The sequence below is a fragment of the Falco cherrug genome, chromosome 1 (assembly GCF_023634085.1).
Source record: "Falco cherrug isolate bFalChe1 chromosome 1, bFalChe1.pri, whole genome shotgun sequence".
NCBI classification, from domain to species: domain Eukaryota; kingdom Metazoa; phylum Chordata; class Aves; order Falconiformes; family Falconidae; genus Falco; species Falco cherrug.
In genome coordinates, this window is record NC_073697.1 from 6,969,184 (window position 1) to 6,990,390 (window position 21,207).

At 41.2% G+C, this 21,207-nt stretch overlaps 1 protein-coding gene across 1 annotated transcript in view; it reads left to right on the plus strand.

Annotated features, from left to right (window-relative positions):
* FAT4 (FAT atypical cadherin 4) overlaps positions 1-20,934 on the plus strand; it is a 151,194-nt gene extending 130,260 nt beyond the window's left edge. Inside the window, exons 11-17 of the mRNA XM_055720700.1 lie at positions 356-663; positions 4,487-4,572; positions 5,714-5,893; positions 6,780-6,904; positions 8,034-8,251; positions 12,951-13,212; positions 17,444-20,934. Of these exons, the coding sequence (XP_055576675.1) occupies positions 356-663; positions 4,487-4,572; positions 5,714-5,893; positions 6,780-6,904; positions 8,034-8,251; positions 12,951-13,212; positions 17,444-19,326 (3,062 nt within the window). The 3' untranslated portion in view covers positions 19,327-20,934. The remainder of the gene's footprint in view (positions 1-355; positions 664-4,486; positions 4,573-5,713; positions 5,894-6,779; positions 6,905-8,033; positions 8,252-12,950; positions 13,213-17,443) is intronic.
* The last annotated feature ends 273 nt before the right edge of the window (positions 20,935-21,207 follow it).

Consider the following 21,207-nt stretch of genomic DNA (forward strand, 5'->3'; position numbering starts at 1 on the left):
TAACTGGATTAACAAATGCCTGATGATAACTAACAACCATATCTGACATAGCTGTCAAACTCACTTTTTTTTTTTTCTAAAGAAACCATAGAGCTTAATGAAATGTACTTTGTTTTTCAATAGATGTAACTGTAGTTTTTAACTCAGTTTTTAAGATTAGATATAGATACTGCAACACCCACCTGTGGGTAATAGGATTCTTCTGTTCAAGTTGCATATTTTTAGTCACACGTTCGAGGTTTCTTGAAGAGCCTGTGTGTCATGGCCCTATCTAGAGCAAGCACATCAGTCCTTCGTGTCTGGGGGAATGCAGAGTGAGGAAAAAACCTGTCTGATACCGGATTTTATTTTCCAGGTGTTTTTGGGAATCATTGTGAATTGAACAGTTACGGATTTGAAGAGTTGTCGTATATGGAGTTTCCCAGTATGGATCCAAACAATAATTACATCTATATAAAGTTTGCCACTATAAAAAGTAATGCCTTAATGTTGTATAACTATGATAACCAAACCGGAGAGCGGGCGGAATTTCTGGCCCTGGAAATAGTAGACGAGAGGCTGAGATTCTCCTACAATCTTGGCAGTGGCACGTACAAGCTTACCACAACTAAGAAGGTGTCTGATGGACAATTTCACACAGTTATTGCCCGGAGGGCTGGAATGGTAAGAAATGCTAAAATGAGAATTTAAGACAAGTTCAGCCAAGTCACTTTGGCTTCCACATGAACTCAGAGGAACATAAAATTAGTAACGTTGCGTTTGCTAGCAGAAACTCCAACTTTGGAAAAAACTTCCCACATTTCTGTCTTACTCCAGCTGACTCGAAGACCTATAATGGTTTGTTTAGTATGATGGTGATAAATAATAATTAAAAAAACACGTGTAATGCCCTGTACTGTAAAAGTGAAATAAATTGCTACACGTGAGGCTAATTACCTGATGCAGATTACAGGGATGAATATCAGAGAAGGCTAATTAACCATGGTAGCTACAAAAAGCCTCAAAATAATTTTTCTAAACATTTGGAAAATAGAAGTGGACAAACTTGAAATTCCAAACATCCCTGACCTTGTTGAGCTAGTTCAGAGATTTTACCAACCTTGTCAGACTGGTAACCTGTTTTTCCTCGGTAGCGTACATGTAAAAAGTTCAAAGGTGCTACAATGAGAAGGCTTTTTTGGGGCAGAAGGGAGTGAGCTACTTTTCTCTTTGTCCCCCAGAAAGAATCTGAGGGGAGGAATTCTGCCAAAAACTGGACTGGGACAACTGATTGCCATATGCCTGCTACTCTGACCCCTCTCCTGCCTTTGTGGTTTTGGATTTTTTTTCCAGTAGATGTTTTCTATTCCTCTTCTCTCCTTTTTTAATAATATTTCCAGAGCAGAACATAAACCAAATGCTCTTTGAGTTCAAGCCAAGCTTTTTGACTCCACAGTGTTTGCGTTAGAAGTGAAATCAAATCTATTTGCCATCCATAATCAGTAACTATTGCCCAACAGCTCCTTTCTCAGACAGAAATGGCTAGCACACGTGGAATCCCATATTCTTCCCATGTTTGAAATTACAGTCATATAAGAATTATATATGGTTGGGGCTCCACATTTTGTTTTCTCTATTTCAAGCCAGAAGTGAGGTAGGGAATAAAGGAATAAACTGTTCTACCCAGTGTGGCTCCCCCTGAGTCCTTGTAGAGGTTTCCCATCACAAACTGCTGCGGAAGGCAGTGCTGCTGACATACAGCCCTTTTTAAGCTGCTCTGCTCAGAGCACGCTGCTGAAGAGCTTCAGGTATGGGGTGAGATGTCCATAGGCACAGCTGTCCCAAGAGCAGCAGAGGGATTTACGACTTTATTGTTTGAAGTTCTTTATAGGACCAGGGTTAATTCCTGACCTTCCTAATGGTGGGTTTTTTTCTCTCTCTTAGAGAGCCTTGAGCCTGGACTGCATTTCAGTTGCATGGGGCAACACCTGATTTCTCCCTTTATTGAAGGCGGGGGGGAATGCTTTAGACTTCAGCTGGATTTGCAAAGCCAATTTGTGTGTGTTAGCAGGAGTTACATATACAAATAAGATGAAGGATAATTGTGATGTTGAGTAATGACTTTGTTTTATTGTGTCTTAATATCAGATAGTTAATAATTTGCATCACAGCTTCCAAATGTTAAAGCCTGAAGGGCACCTAAATCTTGAAAGGCACCAGGTTCCCATTTTAGTAACTAAATTAGTGTGGTATTTCCATCAGTAAGACGTAAATGGCTCACTATAGGAGCACACATTAAAAATTGCAACAAATAAATGAAATACACATAAGAAAAAATAGAGCAGGAAAATGTTTTACTTGCAGATATTGCAGAGGGCTGGACTATAGAAGTGATAACAGAAAAAAAGACTCTTTACAGAAGTTTTCAGTTATGAATACTTCAGCAATTGAATGCAATGAAGGACAGCAAACATCTAAGACAACCTATACCTGTGTGATTATTACTTTTTAAAAATGTTTAAACCTTCTCAGTAATGTCAGCTGTTTACAAACACAGTATGTGAAAAGAATCGCCTGTGTCTTAGATATTTCTGCTGCAGGAAAAATGTCTCCCAGGTGCCCAGAACTGTATAAAATAGCCCCCCTTCAGGATTCCAAATCTGTCATTTCCTACAGCACAGTGGGATTTTATCGGAAACTGGTAAAATCATTAAGTTGTCAGTCCTGAGCTATTGCAGAGTGACAGGATAGAAAGTCTCATAATGCGGCAAGGTAACCGTAGAGTAATGCTTAAGTAACAAGCAGGAACATTTGACTAACATTAGAAAATAAATTGTGTGAACTCTGGTCCAAGTAAAATACATTCTCAAATATCTAGCCCTTCAGCTGGGGCTGTAGCTTGGCTTTCACAGCACATAGCGATGTAAGTTAGGGAGATTATGCTGATTGAGCTAAGAACAAAAAACTCATTTCATTTTTTTGTTGTTGATATTCTGAAGGAAAATATGTTTGCATGTGATGGCATACAGACCAACCAGCTTATTATTCTTTCTATGAATTGTTTCATTTATACAGGGCTATAATCTGCTTTGGAACTGCAGACTGGTGTTTCTCGGGAGAAGCAGTTTGCTCATTATGTATGGAAAGAAAGTCAAGATAAGCTTTCATTAAAAACAGCAAATTGAACAATTTAGGCGTACTGTTAGGGCATGATTTAGGGCTAAGAGCTATGGATTTATTTTGTCAATACAACGTGTCAGCTCACAGTATATATTTGGAAATAGCATGGACAATCTACAGGGATTTCAACAGGACGTTGTTAGTGAACTTAGTTGCAGGCAGGAAAAAAAGCCATTGCAGAGTAATGACGTACTGATAGCTATTGCTGTTTGCTCAGCTCCTGTAGAGTAATCTAAATCAAAATATAAACCAAGGCATTTTTAAAAGTGGCGTTTGATTTAAATTTGCTGTAAAACTGTACCACACATCCAGTTGAAACGTGAGAAGCTGATACATACAATTTGGAGATTAGGTTCATTTTCCTGAAAATTTGTGTTAAGGAATAGCTAACCTTCAGGGCTGGTGTTTTGTTGTTTTTGTCCCAGCGCATCTGTTATTAATCAATTGCTGTGGGTAGAATTCTTTGCTAAATAAGGAATAAAATAAAAAAAAATCCCTTTATAATCATCAGGAATTATTTCATGATTTTAGTGAAAGCTTTGGTTAGACTTTTAGAGAGATTATAAATAAAAGTGCCATGATTTCCTTTAGTGTAAATGGCTGATGGGTAATGAGGCAACCCCATTGTCTGGGGTTTGATGGCTTGGAGATAATAGAGAGGAAGACTGCTCTGAGTGCTGGTGATGCCTGGTACTTCTCTCAATGTCAGCTTGGTCCCACTGTAGGTATCCACGTTTCACCCATATCAGCTGACATCCCTCATGACATATATCAGCCTAAGGGTTACCCTAATCAAATCCACTTGGTTACTCTTTGAGTATTAGTGAGCAGTTGGTTATTATTTTTACCTAGTAATTTCAGCGTTTGCATTCCCAGCTTTTGTAACGCGCTCTTTGTGAAGTTCAAGCAATATGTTTAATGTCACGGTCAAGCCCCTGAAGGAGTGCCCTTTGTGCTCAGAGGGAGCAGCTCTCTATTCAGATCAAGAGTAAGATACGGTATGAGCCAAAATAACTGCAGTTTCAAGGAGTAAAGCAAACAAACACAAAAGAAGCCCTACTCAAATCTAAAAACTCTGTTAACTGATTCTCTGTATGAAGCAGTCAATTAGCTCAGTCTCTGGTAATATCCACATCTTGGTCTTTGCTGTCTTGATGCAGAATGCAGTTGATCAGTGGCTGTGAAGGACCCTGCGATCCCAAGTGACATAGTAATATACAAGTGCTCCGTTCTAGCCAAGTCCTTGGTATAATATGTTTAATATTTAACGTGGTTGGAGACTACAGCCTTGTAAGATTCAACATATCTGTGCATGTGGCTTTTGCAGGCAGCATCACTGACGGTGGATTCCTGCTCTGAGGACCAGGAGCCAGGCTACTGCACTGTTAGCAATGTTGCTGTTTCTACCGACTGGTAAATAATTCTTCATGTTGGGAGGGGTTATTTGGAGTGAAACAAAAAGTAAAATGAAAAAGTAATCACCCTCTAAAGCCAGAGAAAGTTGCAGTATTGATGAGATGCCCTTAGCCAGCCTCGAGCAAGGGACAGATAGCCTGGCTGCACTCCTTCAGAGGCATATAAAGGCGAGGCCCCAAGCAATGTTTTCTCTCATCTTTGCAGAAGCAAGTTAAATTTTCTGCGTGTACTGCTACTTGCTAACTCAAGCTACTTTTCTGCATGGAGTTTGTTCATGAGAAGGTGTTCGTTCAGAAATTCTTGTTCTCAATTCCATCTCTGTCCCTAGGCTCTGGTGGCACACGAGGAATATATGGCCATGGGTAGTCTGCACTGTGGTGTAAACAGGAATGAGCCTTATTGCCTAATGATTTGAGATCTTGTATTTATGTATTTTTTAAAACTGTACCTCTCATTTCCTGTAAAGGTGTAAGAAATAACATCACCCGATCGCTGCTTTCTTAAAAAAAAAAAAAAAAAAAAAAAAAAAAAAAAAAAGAGTACTTACTTTGACATTGTTTTGAGTAATTTCCAGATGGCATCTTTTATCGTTTTCATTTCTTAAACATTGGCCAGTACAGACAAAAAAACCTCATTTTTTGTGTTTACCATAACTGACTCAGAAGCCTTTTTGTTGCATTTTTAGATACTTTTTGGAAATAACAGTAACTTTAATCCCAGTCACTTTGGCGAATATCTCTACAATAATCACATACTTCCTGTCACACGTGGTTTACCCGCTAGCAAAGATGTTCTATCTTTGTAACGTAATGAATCCATCTTCCAGCTATTTAAATATCATCTACAATTTAAACGATAATTGAGTAGAAGACCTTATTTGTTATGATTTCAAGCACGCTGCTCAGTCAAGTGAATAAAAATTTTGACATGCAATAACTGAGTGTGAGTTTAGAGTCATGCCCATTATAACTGTGAGTTCAAGCGCTACTGATCTCTCTGTCTCCCCTTCTAAATATAAAATAAAAATCTTGGAATAGACATTTTAGCTGCAGACTGTAGCACATGGTTACAGTTCCAGTGTTGACATCGCTGTCTTAATGTCTGATACTGATAAATTATTTTTCTGACTCTTTCATAGGACTCTTGATGTACAACCAAATCGAGTTACTGTTGGTGGCATCAGATCTGTAGAGCCCATCCTTCAAAGGAGAGGACAGGTGGAAAGCCATGATTTTGTGGGCTGTATAATGGAGTTTGCAGTCAATGGACGTCCCCTGGAGCCCAGCCAGGCTTTGGCAGCTCAAGGAATCTTAGATCAGTACGTCTGCTATATATGGTATCGAATGGACTGCGTTTACAGTAAAGGAAACCATCATGAAAAATCAGATGCTATTCTGTTCAGACACTGTCAGATATTTCTTGTTAAAAAATTACCGCAGAGTTTATTGTAAGGTGTGAAAAATGTAGGAAGAAAGTGAATTTGGATGAAAGGTTCACAAAAGATTACAGAGGCTTCGAAAAAGCAACATCATTATATTTCTATTGCCAATTATTATTAATGTTGCTTTGCAAGCTGAAATAGCATAGCCCTGATATTGGGTTTCTTTACAAATTCCACCTGGGTCTGACTGTACTTGTGCTGTCTGCTAACCCTCTACTTCTCCCTCTTGTTTTTTTTTTTAATCCACAATGCCTGTTCTATCACTTTGCCTTTCAAGTATCACTGAATTTCCCTCATATTCTCCGAGTGGTCTTTCAGAAATGATGAACTTTCTGATTCTATTGTTTTTTCCATCTCGGTATTTGAAGTTACAGTTGTAGCAATAATGTCAGTCACTCATCCAAACTTGCTAGCTCACCCTTCCCCTCTCAGCCCTCAAGTTTGCCCTGTTCGTTGTGATATGAAGTCTCTGGAGGTCTGCAGTGTAAAAAGCGCCTAAAAGAGTTTTGTCTTCTCTTGTGTAACAGATAATGGGAGTTTCATTGGCTCTGAATTCCTTTCTCTTTTGTAAGGCTATTATAACTTGATGCTGAAAATTGGGATCTGTTCAGAAACACGAGCTGTCTATGGAGAAGACCCTCTCCATTTTTGCATCTCTTGAGGGAAGAAAGGGACTATTGTTCAACACAGGACACTTCACAGCACATTTGCTCCGCTTATTCGTGTGCATATAATTCAGCATCTATTTGCTGATTTGTTTCAGGTGTCCCAGACTGGAAGGCGCTTGCACAACCAGCCCCTGCCAACATGGTGGCACCTGCGTTGATCACTGGTCATGGCAGCAGTGTTACTGTAAAGATGGACTGACGGGAAAGCACTGTGAAAAATGTATGGAGAGGGTTTTACTGTCTTCCTTTTTAATGTACACCTAACTATGGTTTATAAAAATGCCATTAAGAGTTCCTTTTCAGGAGCATGGAGGAATGAATTTTATAAAATAATGAAAACAGGTGGCATGCTTGCCTCTTAAATAATTTTGAAGGAAAAGTCCACAATGGACTGTTGTCCTTTCGTGAGCTAAAAATAGTAACAAGTTACATGTATTATGTCTTCTGGTCTGTATATCACATTTCAGGTAACTTGCACTCATTTAAAACTACTGCTTCCCAATAATGTATGATCAGCTATCCCGTAGGAGGGATTTGTCTGGGAGGTAAGAGGGTACAGGAAAACCCTTCCCTTCACATAAACATTGTATGCGTGTGCTTATGGCTTCTCGAAACTGTAGGCCTTTTTACTAAATGACCGACAGATTATACACAAGAAAATATGGTAAATGTAAATGAAAACAAGCCATTTACACTCTGGGGTTATTAACTCACATATGGATAGCTCTGTAAATCAATATGAGATTGTCAGGGAGAGCAAAGTGATTTATTTCCATGTAGTTGTACTATAATGATGGGGCTTTGTTTTCTTACATGTCCCATTATTGTTTAGCTGATTTATATGTTTTTATTGCACCAGTTTACAAAAGAATTTAGCCATAATTTTAACAGCATTTGGTAGTCAATGCTCTGCCATTTTTTATTCTTTTTTTTTTAATGCTGTAACAAGTAGAAAGTCATTATCTCTGCCCTGAAGAGCTTACAGTTCAATATATCATGAAACTGTGCTTGCAGTAATGGAAACAGTAACATCCCTGGGAAGGAATTACAGTTCTGAGAGCCAAATTTTTTTCTCTACTCCCTCACTTGTTCCCTGGCGAGTTTTAATTTACTATTGACTGATAGCAGTAGTAAATTACTAGCACACTCCCACTCTCAAACACACATTCTGGTTGAAGCCAAAGGACAGAGGGGCTGAGATCGCCATTCATTCCTGCTTCCCCCCCCCCCCCCCCCCGACCTGCTCTGAACTTGATCTCTGCTCTGGAAGAAAACGGTTGGTTTTAGGCAGGTGATCGCCATAGCTGTGAACGAGCTGTGCACTCAGTACTTCCCCATCCTTGTCCCAGATATTACTGCCGACACTGCCTTATCGTTAGAAGGCAAAGGACGACTTGACTATCACATGAACCCAAACAAGAAGCGAGAATACATGATGAGACACAGCAGGCGAGGTGCTGGCCCCGGCCCCCCGAATGCAGACCGCTTGGAAGTGAAGTTCAGGACAAGAAGCGAGAACGGTATTTTAGTTCACGTCCAGGAAAGCAGCAACTTCACTACTGTGAAGGTAAGGTTACAGCTAACGCTCGCTTTGATTTGATTGGACTGCCTTATGCAGAGTGATCAAAATCACATTTTTCCATTACTCTTGCTGTTTCCTTTATAAAATATTGGGTCTTTAACCAGGGCTAGGCACTGCTCCAGTATCATTCATCTTCTCAACAATTCCCTTGCTATTTGCCAAGGTATCAGAAGATCTTGATGGTTTTGTATCTAATCAGTTTTGTCTAGACTCCAAATAGTGACTGTTTTAAGGCAAGAGCGGTATTCAATGCCATATTTGTTATCAACATAAAGTTACACTCTACAGACCAAATCGTTCCATTATTGGCCTTTTATCTTCTGATTTTTTGGGCCTTGAACTCAGGCCGTCCTTAAGCTAACAAACAATTGCCAAAAAGTTTCATTAATTCCTACCAGCATGGCTCATGCTTATCAAACTAGGAAGTGAGGGATAACTTGAATTCACAAGGTTACCCGTAGACCAATGTCAATATCAAATTATTTTGAGATACATAGCTGAATTAATGCTTCAAATGCCACACAGTTTTGTTTTTTTCCCAAAGAGTTTATTGCTGCAGAAGTTACCTTTCTCAAGAGAAAGCGAAGGTTCAGTTCCTGGCTATGACTCAGTCCATTTACTCATAACTCTAAATGAGTACAGCAGTGATGTTGGCAAGCCCCTTTATTGGGTTGGTGGAAGCTCCAAGTTTCCTTGACTGCTGTAAGGCTTTCCAAGTTTTTTGTCCCTGACTTTTAAAGAAACTCATACAGAAATTCACACTTTCTAAGCTTCAGCCCCATGGATATTCTCCACCTGCCTGATCAGAGGTACAAAGCTTCCCTGACACACCGGCTGCATTTGAGAAGTGAGGCTGCATTACTTCCCCAGCGTATGCTTTTACCACATCATCTGATAGGAAGTTTCTGCCTCAGTTGTATTAGCAGATAAGATCTCATTATTTTGAGTTGTGGATAGAAAAAAACAAATGCTACCTTTTTCTCCCTACTAGAATTTGCTAGGTCAGCTCTACAAGCATTATTAAAAAAAAAAAAAAGAAAAAAGAAAAAAGAAAAGAGAGAGTTGCCTTTCCTGGCTGAAAGCACCAGTGGTGTGTTTATGCAAACACTCTTGTTATTGTTAATATCGGTGAAGTTATACAAGCACGCAGAGGGTGTCAGGTCCCAGATCCAGCTGTGCAAGGGCAAAGAGCAGAGGTTTGCCTAGTAACAGATGCAGAAGTTTGAGGGAGAAGGAGTAACATCACTGTGCCGACTGTTGCCAAGAAGTTCCCAGATGATGCTAGTTAATAAAACTGTAATAATTTAACTGTAGTTAGTATGATGTGGCTTCTGCATTGCCACTTATACCTGGAGTAGGTATCACAAGCAGCACTTCCCTCAGCGGTGGCCCAAGATGTCAGTGAAGCCACCCCATGTGTAGGTCTCCATGGCATCTCAGTCTTCCCCCAGTGCAGATGAGCATTAGGGACTTTGGTTTACAACTGTTGTCAGTCTTCAAAACAGACAATTTTATAACTTGATTTTGGGGTCTCTTAATATGTTCGTTATCCAAAGAGTAAGCATTCAGAGAAACCCTGCCATGTGTTTTCAATATTAAACTGTGCTCGGGAAAAGTTCCGAGTCCTGTGCCTACTTCCATGGCTCCGCATTTTTCCTCTTGTAGTTAACTGGTTTTGATGTAGCTGGGATTGGGGCAAAATTAGAGAAATGGTAATAAAGCAGACCCATTGACACTGTGAGCAGCTGATTCACTGAATGATGGGTGTAAACTTCCCCCAAAGAACCCGCGAGAGGTCTTTATGATATAAAGGGATCCTTAATCCAGGAGAAATACAAAACCTAACAGATTAAATTCAGATGGAAAATGCACACCCCACGCCCGACCCACCAAAAAGAAGAGGGTAGGGGATTCCTTATTAGTAAAGCTCTTTGTCAACGGCTTATTTTCCTACAACTACACATTGCAGCTAGTTCAGTTAGAAGTAATGGGATAAATACAGCAGGGTAAAGGTGAAATTACCTGCCTTGGTTGAGTTGAAAATCTCACCTAAAGTCAGATTAAATTAGCGTGACAGTAGCTCTAAGATCTATGAATTGTACGGGTAGAGAATGTGCATTACATGTTACCTATACGAACGAACGTATGCATATGTTAGGGTGGTGGGGCACAGCTGTGGGTGCCCCATCCCTGTAGATGTTCCAGACCAGGTTGGATGGAGCTTGGGGCAACCTGGTCTGGTGGAACGTGTCCCTGCCCACGGCAGGGGGGCAGCATGGACTTAGGTATGTTTAAAGGTCCCTTCCAACCCAAACCATTCTGTTATTCAATGCACATACGGAGTTCCAGGAATAAATCAGAATGTAACTCTTTTAAGTGATATCTCATCCTACGGGCTATAAATCTGTTAAGATAAAGGCTAGGGCTTAGATTTAAGACAAATATGAAGCAATTTGCTCAGTAAAGGAGACTCAGAATATTAGTAATGTTGAATCATCCTTGTAGTTAGGAATATGTTTGCTTTAGTGGTTCGTTCTTTTCATTATATTCTACTTGTCAGTTGCTTTGCCATTTAAATAAAACCCAGGAATGGGTGTTACTCAATACTGTCAGCATCAGCATTTGTTTCAAATTTAGAAATATATTGTGCTTCAAGAAACCGAGAAGATCACTCCTTATTTTTTCCTGGTGGAAGAAGTCATGGACTGGTCTTGTCTCTGGAAATTTCATTTTCCAAATGCCACTAGCATATTATTTATGAGTCTGTTAGCATTAGTCATATGCAATTTTAAAGAAACAGAAATAGAGCTAGAGTCGTAAATCAGTATGGAAAATAGAAGCTGCTGACAGGTAAATAATTCTATAATTCTTCTCTAATATGGAATTAAAAATTATGAATCTGTGCTTATCCTTTCCGTAAGCTTAGAGGATATTGTTTGATACAGTATATTTCTTTTTGTTTACATAAAGACCAAAACAGAAGGCAGTATTTTCATGGAGCATAAAAGACAAAATTAGACTAACAAACCAATTACAGCTTACAGACATAAATATATGTATTTATTCAGTCCAGTTAATCTTTTTATAAATATTTTTGATTGTAACAAATGGGTTTTAATATGTTACAATAGTCTTTGTGACTGCATTTCCAAATGTGGGATTTTCTTTGGACTGTGTGATAGTTTAGCTGTATGCCACTTGTGTTTGCCAGTAAAAAAAACATCCTATCTCTCAGGGGCAGCTTTATCAGAGTCTCTCAAACAACACATTTTCAACTAGTCCAAATTATTGCACTTCATGTCTGAAGTGTGTGCATGTATTAACCGTTGTATTTCCCAATCCAAATGGAATACATGTTAGACACATGCAGTTCAGGCTGCTGCCAAGACGTGAGCGTGGTCTTACAGCCATATTAAAGCTGATGTGTATGAACAAAGTGCTCGGCTTGCATCACTGAAGAAGTAAATCCAGAGGATTTAACAGTTTCTGGAAACGAGAGCAGCATTCTTGTAGCCGGTGTGTCACCTCACAGTTCTTCCCAGGTGAACATTATTTTTCCTGGAACAAACATGCAAGGCTTAGTGAGTTTTCAGCAAACCTGGGGCTCCAACCTTTCCTGGACTATGCGTGTGCACGTTCTGCATGCTCGCGTTACGGAGCATGGACCGGCTGAGCTGCAGCAAGGAACACAGGAGGGAAAACAGGCATCTGTCTGAACATGTATGACCAAATTGTGTAGAGTGTGGAAGGAAACTTGGAGAACTACCCTGTATGAGCTGTACACAAGTCTGTATGCCCTTAGGAGGTCAGCTGACATACCTGACTTTTATGCAATATCTGAGAAGCTGGCAGGCTTGGATGTTGGTTTTTTTAAAAAAAATCCTGTATCTTAAATGCAAAATTTGTGCTGATCTCATGTTGGGATCATTTAATAGTGACCTAGTAAGAGATTTGAAATCCTGCATCTCATGATTCAGTAGAATCCTGAGGCATCATTCCTAGAGGAAAAGCCAAAAATTTTTTCTTGGAATTTAGTAGTACCTTTTTTTTCTGAGCATCTCACAAATGTAAAAGCAGTTTGCTCAAGTAAGCGGAGTTAGAAAATTCACACGAAATAATAAATTTTGCAGCTCTTCTAAAAGGTTTCTAAAATACGACTATATTTCTGCAAAATGCAAATTATCAGAAAAATCAGATAAATGGGAACCTTGCTTAAGCCCTGCTAGGCCTATGTATGCCTAGTGTGTCATAATGGAAACTGGATGCCATTTGGGGGGGGCAAGGACAACATCTATTTACTCTACAAAGTATTTTCCACACTTGCATTGAAGAAGCAGAAAGAATTATTCTTTTATTGGTTAAATGTTTTGTCATGTGCATGCCCTATTGCTGGCCTCTCAGTAGGTTTTCCTCTTATGAGATTAGTCAGGGAATGAGTGGGTGGCAGCTCTAAAGATTGCTAAAGATGCAATGTTTTATTTAATGGCAGCCAAAGTTTTAGTACTAAATAATTAATGCATTTTTAGCACAAAATTATTTGGGGAAAAATGCACCCAGGCTTATTACAACCAAAGCTGCGTGTTACTGTAGCTGTACTGAACAGGCATTACATTGGTTATCTGCGTATAGGAGTGGTTCTGTGTATATCGTTTTAAAATGATGCATTTTGTGTTCTTCTGATCAGATAAAAGGTGGGAAAGTGCATTACATATCTGATGCTGGAATTGCTGGGAAAGTGGAAAGAAATATCCCAGAAGTGTACACTGCAGACGGTCAGTGGCATTCGGTACTCATTGAGAAGAACGGGTCTGCTACTATCCTGTCTGTTGACAAGACTCATAGTCGAGACATTCTCCATGCCACACAAGACTTCGGTGGACTAAATGTTCTTACAATTTCTTTGGGAGGAATCCCATCAAGCCAGCCTTTCAAGAGCACAGTTGCAGGTAATTTATATATATATATATATATTTAATATAGTGCACATAAGAACATTTGAACAGACGAAGGGTCTCTGTTTGTTCAAAGGTTGCAGAAAGTGCTGTAATTCTTTATCAGTACCATTCTTTGCCAGAAAACTGGCAATTTGAATGACTTAAGGATTGCAGACTTTGTTCCTTCAGTACGCTTTGCAGCCTTGTTTCCAAAAGCAGGCACTCCATCTGCAGGGCTTTTTGGAGGCCGGGGGTGGGTTTGCTTGCTTATCTGTAAATCAGTTATAATTTTTTTATGCTAATGGAGAAGAAAGGGTCTATTCTTTACCTGGATCAGAATCTGGAAAAATGGAGGCAAATCTTTCACTTGGGCAAAAACGCTAAATGAGAACTTTGTCTCTGTAGGGGTTTGGTAAGTACTGCAGGATTTAGCCCGTTATTAATATGATTAAAATATTTCCCGAAACTCCAACTTCCTTCTGCTTTATCCTGCTGTCAAATGAAGAATAGGATTTATTTCTGAGCAACAGAAACCAAGGACAATAAGGAACCACCCTCTGACCGATGTCTAGCTGTTAAGAAGTAAAACAATCTCCCTTAAGAGTTGAAGCAACTGTCTTAAACCCTGGCAAAAGAAGTAGATAACATATATTTGATATCATTCCCCTAGCAATAAGTAAAGATGGAAGTGATTTTTAGCTACAAACTGTGAGATACTCCAGACAATGCAGGCGTAGGTTTCACAGAGTTTTTATACTGAAAAATCTTCCTCACATCAAGAATTGTGACCAGGTAAAGTATCTTTGAGTGGAGCAAATTCACATTTCATGTTTGTGTATTGTGAATTCATATGAAATGTGGTATGAAATAGTATGGGTTTACCCTTTTTACATGTATGTTTTACGAGCAGCATATGCATGGAAAAATTGGAGGCTTTTAGGAAATCTGGAACAAAGAAAATTGAGGACACTTAACTTCTCACCACTGCCCGATTCTGTGGCAGACAAATTAGGAATGTCTGGCTTCCATTAGGAATACACAATCCAAAATCTCTTATTCATATGATTTTATTTTATTTTAATATTGGACTACATTGTGTACAACATACCAAGGATTTACAAGGGGGTGGTATAAAACTCTGCATGAACCCAGACTCAAAAATTATCTGCAGTCCTGTTAAAGGCAGACAAAAACATTCGCGGGTAAGAGTCCCAGGGCTGTGAAGCTGGTATATCCAATATCGTTTTCAAACCCAGGTAGACCTGACAAAATCCCGATTGCTGTTTATCACATCACTGTTGCAAGGGACCACCAAGCACGCTGCAAGGTAATTGTCCATTTTGCTTGGGCTCCCACCTGAACCCAAATCCTCAATTTCCTCTTTATTTAGGAATGTAAAAACAGGAGAAAATGACAATACAAGTAATGCTGAAAGAAAACACATCTCTTTTGGAATGGAAGTAATAAAGAAATAGCATGCTTGCAAAACTAGAGAAGGCTCGTTTGTGTGCCTTTAGACCCCATGACTTGCATCTCTCAGTGGAACGTGTTTGATGGTGATACCCAGTCGTATTCAATTTCTGACATCAGAGGGTGTTCAAATTTTAAAGCAATGTGCTTTGAAGATTATAAATCTGTAATATCATAATATTTGAGTATATTTACTATTTCATGACTGAGTGAATATTCACAACAGTTGTCTCTATGCTACCCATTTTTACAGAGATGTCCACAATTATTCACAAAGTTACCATTTCCTAGTAGTGGCTGTTCTTCCTTTCCAGCAATACATTTGCAGAAATGAACCTTACTCTGACACTACTAATGCATGGAAAAATTGCTCCTGTTTGTTTCACCCAAGTGCAATGCTTCCGAACTGAGTAGTGGCACTTTCCTTCTCCTCGTTGATTATTTTTAGTGATAAGAGCTGATAGAATTGGTCCTGAATAATATCCTCCTGTAAACCTGGCACCATGCAGGACATCCTAAGGAGAGCCCATCAGAAGTAAAGGAGAAATAAACACGTTTCCTACAGCAACCGCACATGTGGACACTGAGAGCATAACTTGCAAACACATCTCCGCGTACCATTTTGACAGCTCCTAGCAGAGGTCAGCATAAGGTTGCACTACCCTAAAACCCTTGCAGAAAGACAAAGTCTGGGGAACTCAGAGAATTATTAGTCTAGCAAAAGGCTGGATTTTCCTGCAACCTCACATGCAACCACCGCACAAAGGCCAGGGATAATCCCATCTCCCTGGGCTCTCACAGCACGGAACCTCGGCGTTACCACTGGCGGGGCAGCACTACAACCAAGCTATGGGAAGTTTGGCAAAAGGCCACTCAAGGTTCAGAGACACGGAAGTATTGCCATGATTTTAGGAGACAGTAGGACAGGAGGCTTAGCTGAAGCACGCTAGGCAGCTTCAGGTCAGAACAGGGGAATCTGGAAGGCACACAAGCAAAGGGGAATGCAAGCTAATGTTTTCTGCTAGCACAGCCGAGCCAGCTGCGCACAGGTTTCTCTGCGTGGAAGAGAAGTTTTAGAAATATGGGAAAATTTAGAAACAAAAGCAATTAAGTATATTGAATGAAGTCGTTAGAAGGAATATTTGCTCAAATTCATTTTAAAGACATTAAATACTATTAGAATAGATGTTTCCCTGTGGCAACCATTTGAATTATTGGCTTATTTACTGAAGAATGGAGCCTTTCATTTAGCTTCAGCAAAATGGGTCTATAAATTGAAAATGAGTCAGTTTAACAATATATTTTTAGAAAACATGATGTTTCTGCAAAATCTAATCATTTGTTCATTGCTTAGTATTTAGGCAAAAAAAAATTGCTTCAAGGGGGAACTACATTACAATAAAGATCTGAGAATATAACCTTCAGACTTCCTTCGACGAGTCTATCTGTAAGATAAGCACGCTACAATCACAGAAGTATCTGTTTGCATTGCAAACCTCAAGTCTAATCTGCTCAGTGAGTTAAGTCTTCGTGTGAGCAAACTTTTTTTTAACCAAAATGCATCTTTTAATTTCGTTATGTGTTATGTTTTTTCCACAATTCGAACTTTATTCCCAGTCTCCAAGCTTGAGGTAGATACTGCCTAATCGAGCAGTAGTTCATTCTCCTGCATGGCCTTGAATATAATTCTTGAAAGCCAGATCAGAATTTCAAACTATGTTTAGGCTTCTGCTTACAAGTCCCTGTTTTTTTTTCATATTTAATGAAAGCAATGGGAGTGCAAATTTTGTTACAGGCCTTCTAGAAAACATGTTATTTCAGCATCTTATTTATAGGGTTTAACACGTTTTATTTACTCACCTAAGAATATTTTCGTTGCTTTGAAATCTTAGTGTTGAAGTTAAAAGCCATGTTCTCTTTCAAAATTCTTATTTGGCAGACTTAAAAGAACCAAATACTTTTTGCAGGATATGTCAGTATCATCTGTGTAAGTGCCATGCATAAATCTTCAGATAAATTTTGTAATTACTTTCTTATCTTTAATCTCTATTTCTATGCACAGCTTAGATGTGAAAATCATTAGTTTTAAAAGGTACATGTGTAGAAGTTATGTCAGAAGCTCCAGGTGTGACCAGCCTTTACTTAATCTCATTCTGCTTAGAAGCAGATTTCAGTTCCTATATAATACAAGCCCCAATAACTTCTCAAAATTTTATGAACAAAACAGCTATTACAACCTAAGAGGAAATATTGAACAGAAACAACATAACATTCTTTACACCCTAAAGGATTCAGTACAGATGATCAGGTTACTGGAACATCTGTGAATGGGCCATCCTTCTAGTGGAAGAAATTAAGTGACTCAGATCCTGCACTGTTACATGGTTAATATTGCACATATTTTTACATTAATCACAACACAAGGTGAAAATGTGGGGAAGCAACTGTAAGCTCAGTGCATGTAAGATTCAGTTGTGAAAATACGGCAGCTTCACATGTGTAACTAGCAGTGTGATTTACCCTAGACACTGCTTAAAACCATGAAATAAGGCTGTCGCCACCACTGTAGCATTGGGTTTTCCATTTTGTTGCTCTTGTGTTTGTGTTTCCCCTTTCATTTCAGGGGGCAAGAGGCATACCACAGGTCTTGTCATCTGCTGATCCAAAAGGTTTCCCCTCTAGCATCACATTGGTGCTCAGAGTGCCGTTGGCATCTCTTGGTGGCACACACCCTGCGTTCAGGTCCTGACGTGACTGTTGCTTTTTCTCCTAGGCTTTGACGGCTGCATTTCCTACATCAAGTACGGCAGGGAGAGCCTTCCCTTCACTGGCAAGCACAACCTCGCCACTCTCTCCAAAACGGACCCCTCGGTGAAGATTGGCTGCCGCGGTCCCAACGTCTGCGCCAGCAGTCCCTGCTGGGGCGAGCTGATGTGCATCAATCAGTGGCACGCTTACCAGTGCGTCCCGCCGGGCGCCTGTGCCTCCAGCCCCTGCCAAAACGGGGGTAGCTGTGAGCCCGGGGCGCACACCGGCTTCACCTGCAGCTGCCCCGAGGCATATGCAGGACAGATGTGCGAGGCGGTGGTGGCATGCCTGGGGGTCTCATGCGCCCCAGGCCACGAGTGTAGAGCGGGGATCAATGGTGGCCACACCTGCCTGCCTGCCCCGCACCCCACCGAGCTGTCCCTGCCCCTCTGGGCTGTGCCAGCTATTGTGGGCAGCTGCGCGACAGTCCTGGCACTGCTGGTCCTCAGCCTCATCCTCTGCAACCAGTGTCGAGGAAAGAAGTCAAAAGCCCCAAAAGAGGAGAAGAAAACAAAGGAGAAGAAGAAAAAAGGGAGCGAGAATGTGGCGTTTGATGACCCTGACAACATCCCGCCCTATGGCGATGACATGACCGTCAGGAAGCAGCCTGAAGGGAACCCGAAACCCGACATCATTGAACGAGAAAACCCGTATCTCATCTATGATGAAACTGACATCCCACATGCCACGGAGACAGTCCCCAGTGCCCCGCTGGCTTCCCCTGAGCCCGAGATCGAGCACTACGACATCGACAATGCCAGCAGCATTGCACCATCAGATGCCGACATCATCCAGCACTACAAGCAATTCCGGAGCCATACCCCCAAGTTCTCTATCCAGAGGCACAGCCCCCTGGGCTTCGCGCGGCAGTCCCCCATGCCCCTGGGAGCCAGCAGCTTGACCTACCAGCCCGCCTATGGGCAGGGCTTGAGGACAACATCTCTAAGCCACTCGGCATGTCCTACTCCCAACCCCCTGTCTCGGCACAGCCCCGCGCCCTTCTCCAAATCATCGACCTTCTATAGGCACAGCCCGGCGAGGGAGCTACACCTCGCCATAAGGGAAGGGAGCCCGCTGGAGATGCACAGCGATGTCTGCCAGCCCGGCATTTTTAACTACGCCACTCGGCTGGGGAGAAGAAGTAAGAGTCCACAGACCATGGCGAGCCACGGCTCCCGACCAGGAAGCCGCCTGAAGCAGCCCATTGGGCAGATCCCTTTGGAAACTGCTCCTCCGGTGGGGCTGTCCATTGAAGAGGTGGAGAGACTGAACACCCCTCGCCCCAGAAACCCCAGCATCTGCAGCGCAGACCATGGCCGGTCCTCTTCTGAGGAGGACTGCAGAAGGCCCCTGTCCCGGACGAGGAACCCAGCCGATGGCATTCCCGCACCCGAGTCCTCCTCTGACAGTGACTCCCACGAGTCCTTCACCTGCTCGGAGATGGAGTACGACAGGGATAAGCCCATAGCGTACACCTCCAGGATGCCCAAGTTATCCCAGGTCAATGAGTCCGATGCGGATGACGAGGACAACTACGGCGCCAGGCTGAAGCCCCGGCGATACCCTGGCCGCCGAGGCGAGGGGGGGCCGGTGGGGGCACAGGCGACCGCTGCCAGCATGGGGGAGAGCTCCCTGCCCATGAAGCTGGGGCAGCAAGCGGGAAGCTTCAACTGGGATAACCTCTTGAACTGGGGCCCGGGCTTTGGGCATTATGTGGATGTTTTCAAAGATTTGGCATCACTTCCTGAAAAAACAGCAGCAGCAGCAGCAGCAGCAGCGAGTGAAGACGGCAAGGGTGGTACAACAAAGCCTGTTTCCAAGGATGGGGAAGCAGAACAGTATGTATAGGGTTTCTCTCCTGGTATTGCCCCAGCGCAAAGCCACGGGGACTGGTCAAACCGTTATATGGTTGTAGAAAAGCAAAGGTCAGCATTTGAACCCCAGGCCAGTTTGGTTGGAGGAGACTTTAAAAATAATAACCATTATGCTGCTGAAAGAGACTTAAAACATTTTTAATTTAATTATGCTTGGGTGAATTTATTTCTCCTGCATGCATTGTATTTGAAAACAAGATATTCGGCATGCAGCCTTTGAAAAGGTTTCCTATTTACCATTGTTTGGTTTGTGATTCTTAAATTAATAATGCTTTGATCTGAAAATGAACTAATTTTTTTTTTTTAATTGTGAAGGATGTGCATATTGTCTCCAGTTACTAACATGTTTTACGATGCAAGAGTATTGAGGATTTAATTTTCCTGAGGAAGTGCATGGAAGGATGGTAAATGAAGGAATTACAGTAGTAAGGTGTCTCAGAAAACACAGTTACCATATCCTGCAGTTGCTCACATGTGACTTTATGGATGAAATCAGCTTGAATAATTGCTGGCAACAGTGCTGTAAGTCTTATTCCATACAAGAGGTGCTAGAAGCAGCTCGAGCCAGCCAGCACTTTAGGAGTTTGGTTTTTTTAATTTTCAGCTTGTTTATTTGTTTGTTGGTTTGGTTTTTTCCCTTCCCCCCCCCCCCCCCTTTTTTTTTTCTTGTTTGTTTTTATTATTTTTCCCTTTTTTGACAAAGTTGTGTGAGAGCTTCTGAATCTCTATGAAATGTTTTGGGATGCTTAAGCCCAGACCCTGCCCGCCCCCCCAGTGCTTCCAGTGAGAGGGGAGCGACTGGCGTTTGCCAGCCCTAGCCCAGCCAAGCAGCCTGGCTTGCAGCAGCGGCAGCAGCTCTGGTCAGCGGGAGTGAGGGGGGAAAACCCCCCACTTTCTGCATCTCCTGGGCAATCATCTCAGCTGTGCTGCTGCTGCAGCCCGTGCCTCTCCCCAGATTTCGCTCTCCCGTCTGTGCTATGGAAAGGTAGGAAAAACACTTACCTACCTCACAGGGGTGTTGTGAGGACTAATTAGTTAACTCGTCTGAAGTGCTTAGACATTATAAAGCACTATAATAAGTATTATCGTAATTATTATTAAAGCACTGCCTAGCCTTTGTGACCTTGGAGTGGCATTTTCTGCATTATATGATTTTCTATGATGGAAACTGAAGAATTATTTATTGTATAGAAGATTACTGCACTCTAGCATTATGGAGTGGATATGAGGGAAAACTACTTGTAGATTCATTAATGTAGCTTACTGTTTGTCCCAAATTCCCTGATGTTTTAAGTAAAGTAGAACCTCACAAAGTCCTTACATCTTCATGCAGATCTGATGAAACTATCATACTGTGTAAAAACTTCATTTTTTTTTTTTACCTAAGCTGTGTTTTTATATCAATATTTTCCTATGCTGAATAGTTTTCTTACTTTCAGGGAAGGTAAGAAAAATACTTTTTTTACATTTGTTACTTATGTAACATCCATATTTTTCACATTTTGATAAAATTGTAACATACTGTATGCTTTCTACCTGTAAATGCCAATAATAGAATTAAAATATTTATTTAAAATCTTTAGTGTGTGTTATTGCAAACCTTTCGTCTTTTCTCTCTAACTTCCACTCCTTGCCCTTCACTTGCACTAGCTTCTTATTCAGAAAATGGGCTTTAAGAAGGAAGGTGATGATGTAACATTATGCATTCAGAGCTCATTCACAGTGAAGGCAGTACTAGAATTGCTGTGGAAATGGAGTGACTCTCTCTGCAGACGGGCAGCACAAGCCCAGTGCGCTTCTTGAAGACCCCCCCGAGCCCAGTGCCGTTGTCCCATACAAAGGGATGAATTTCACC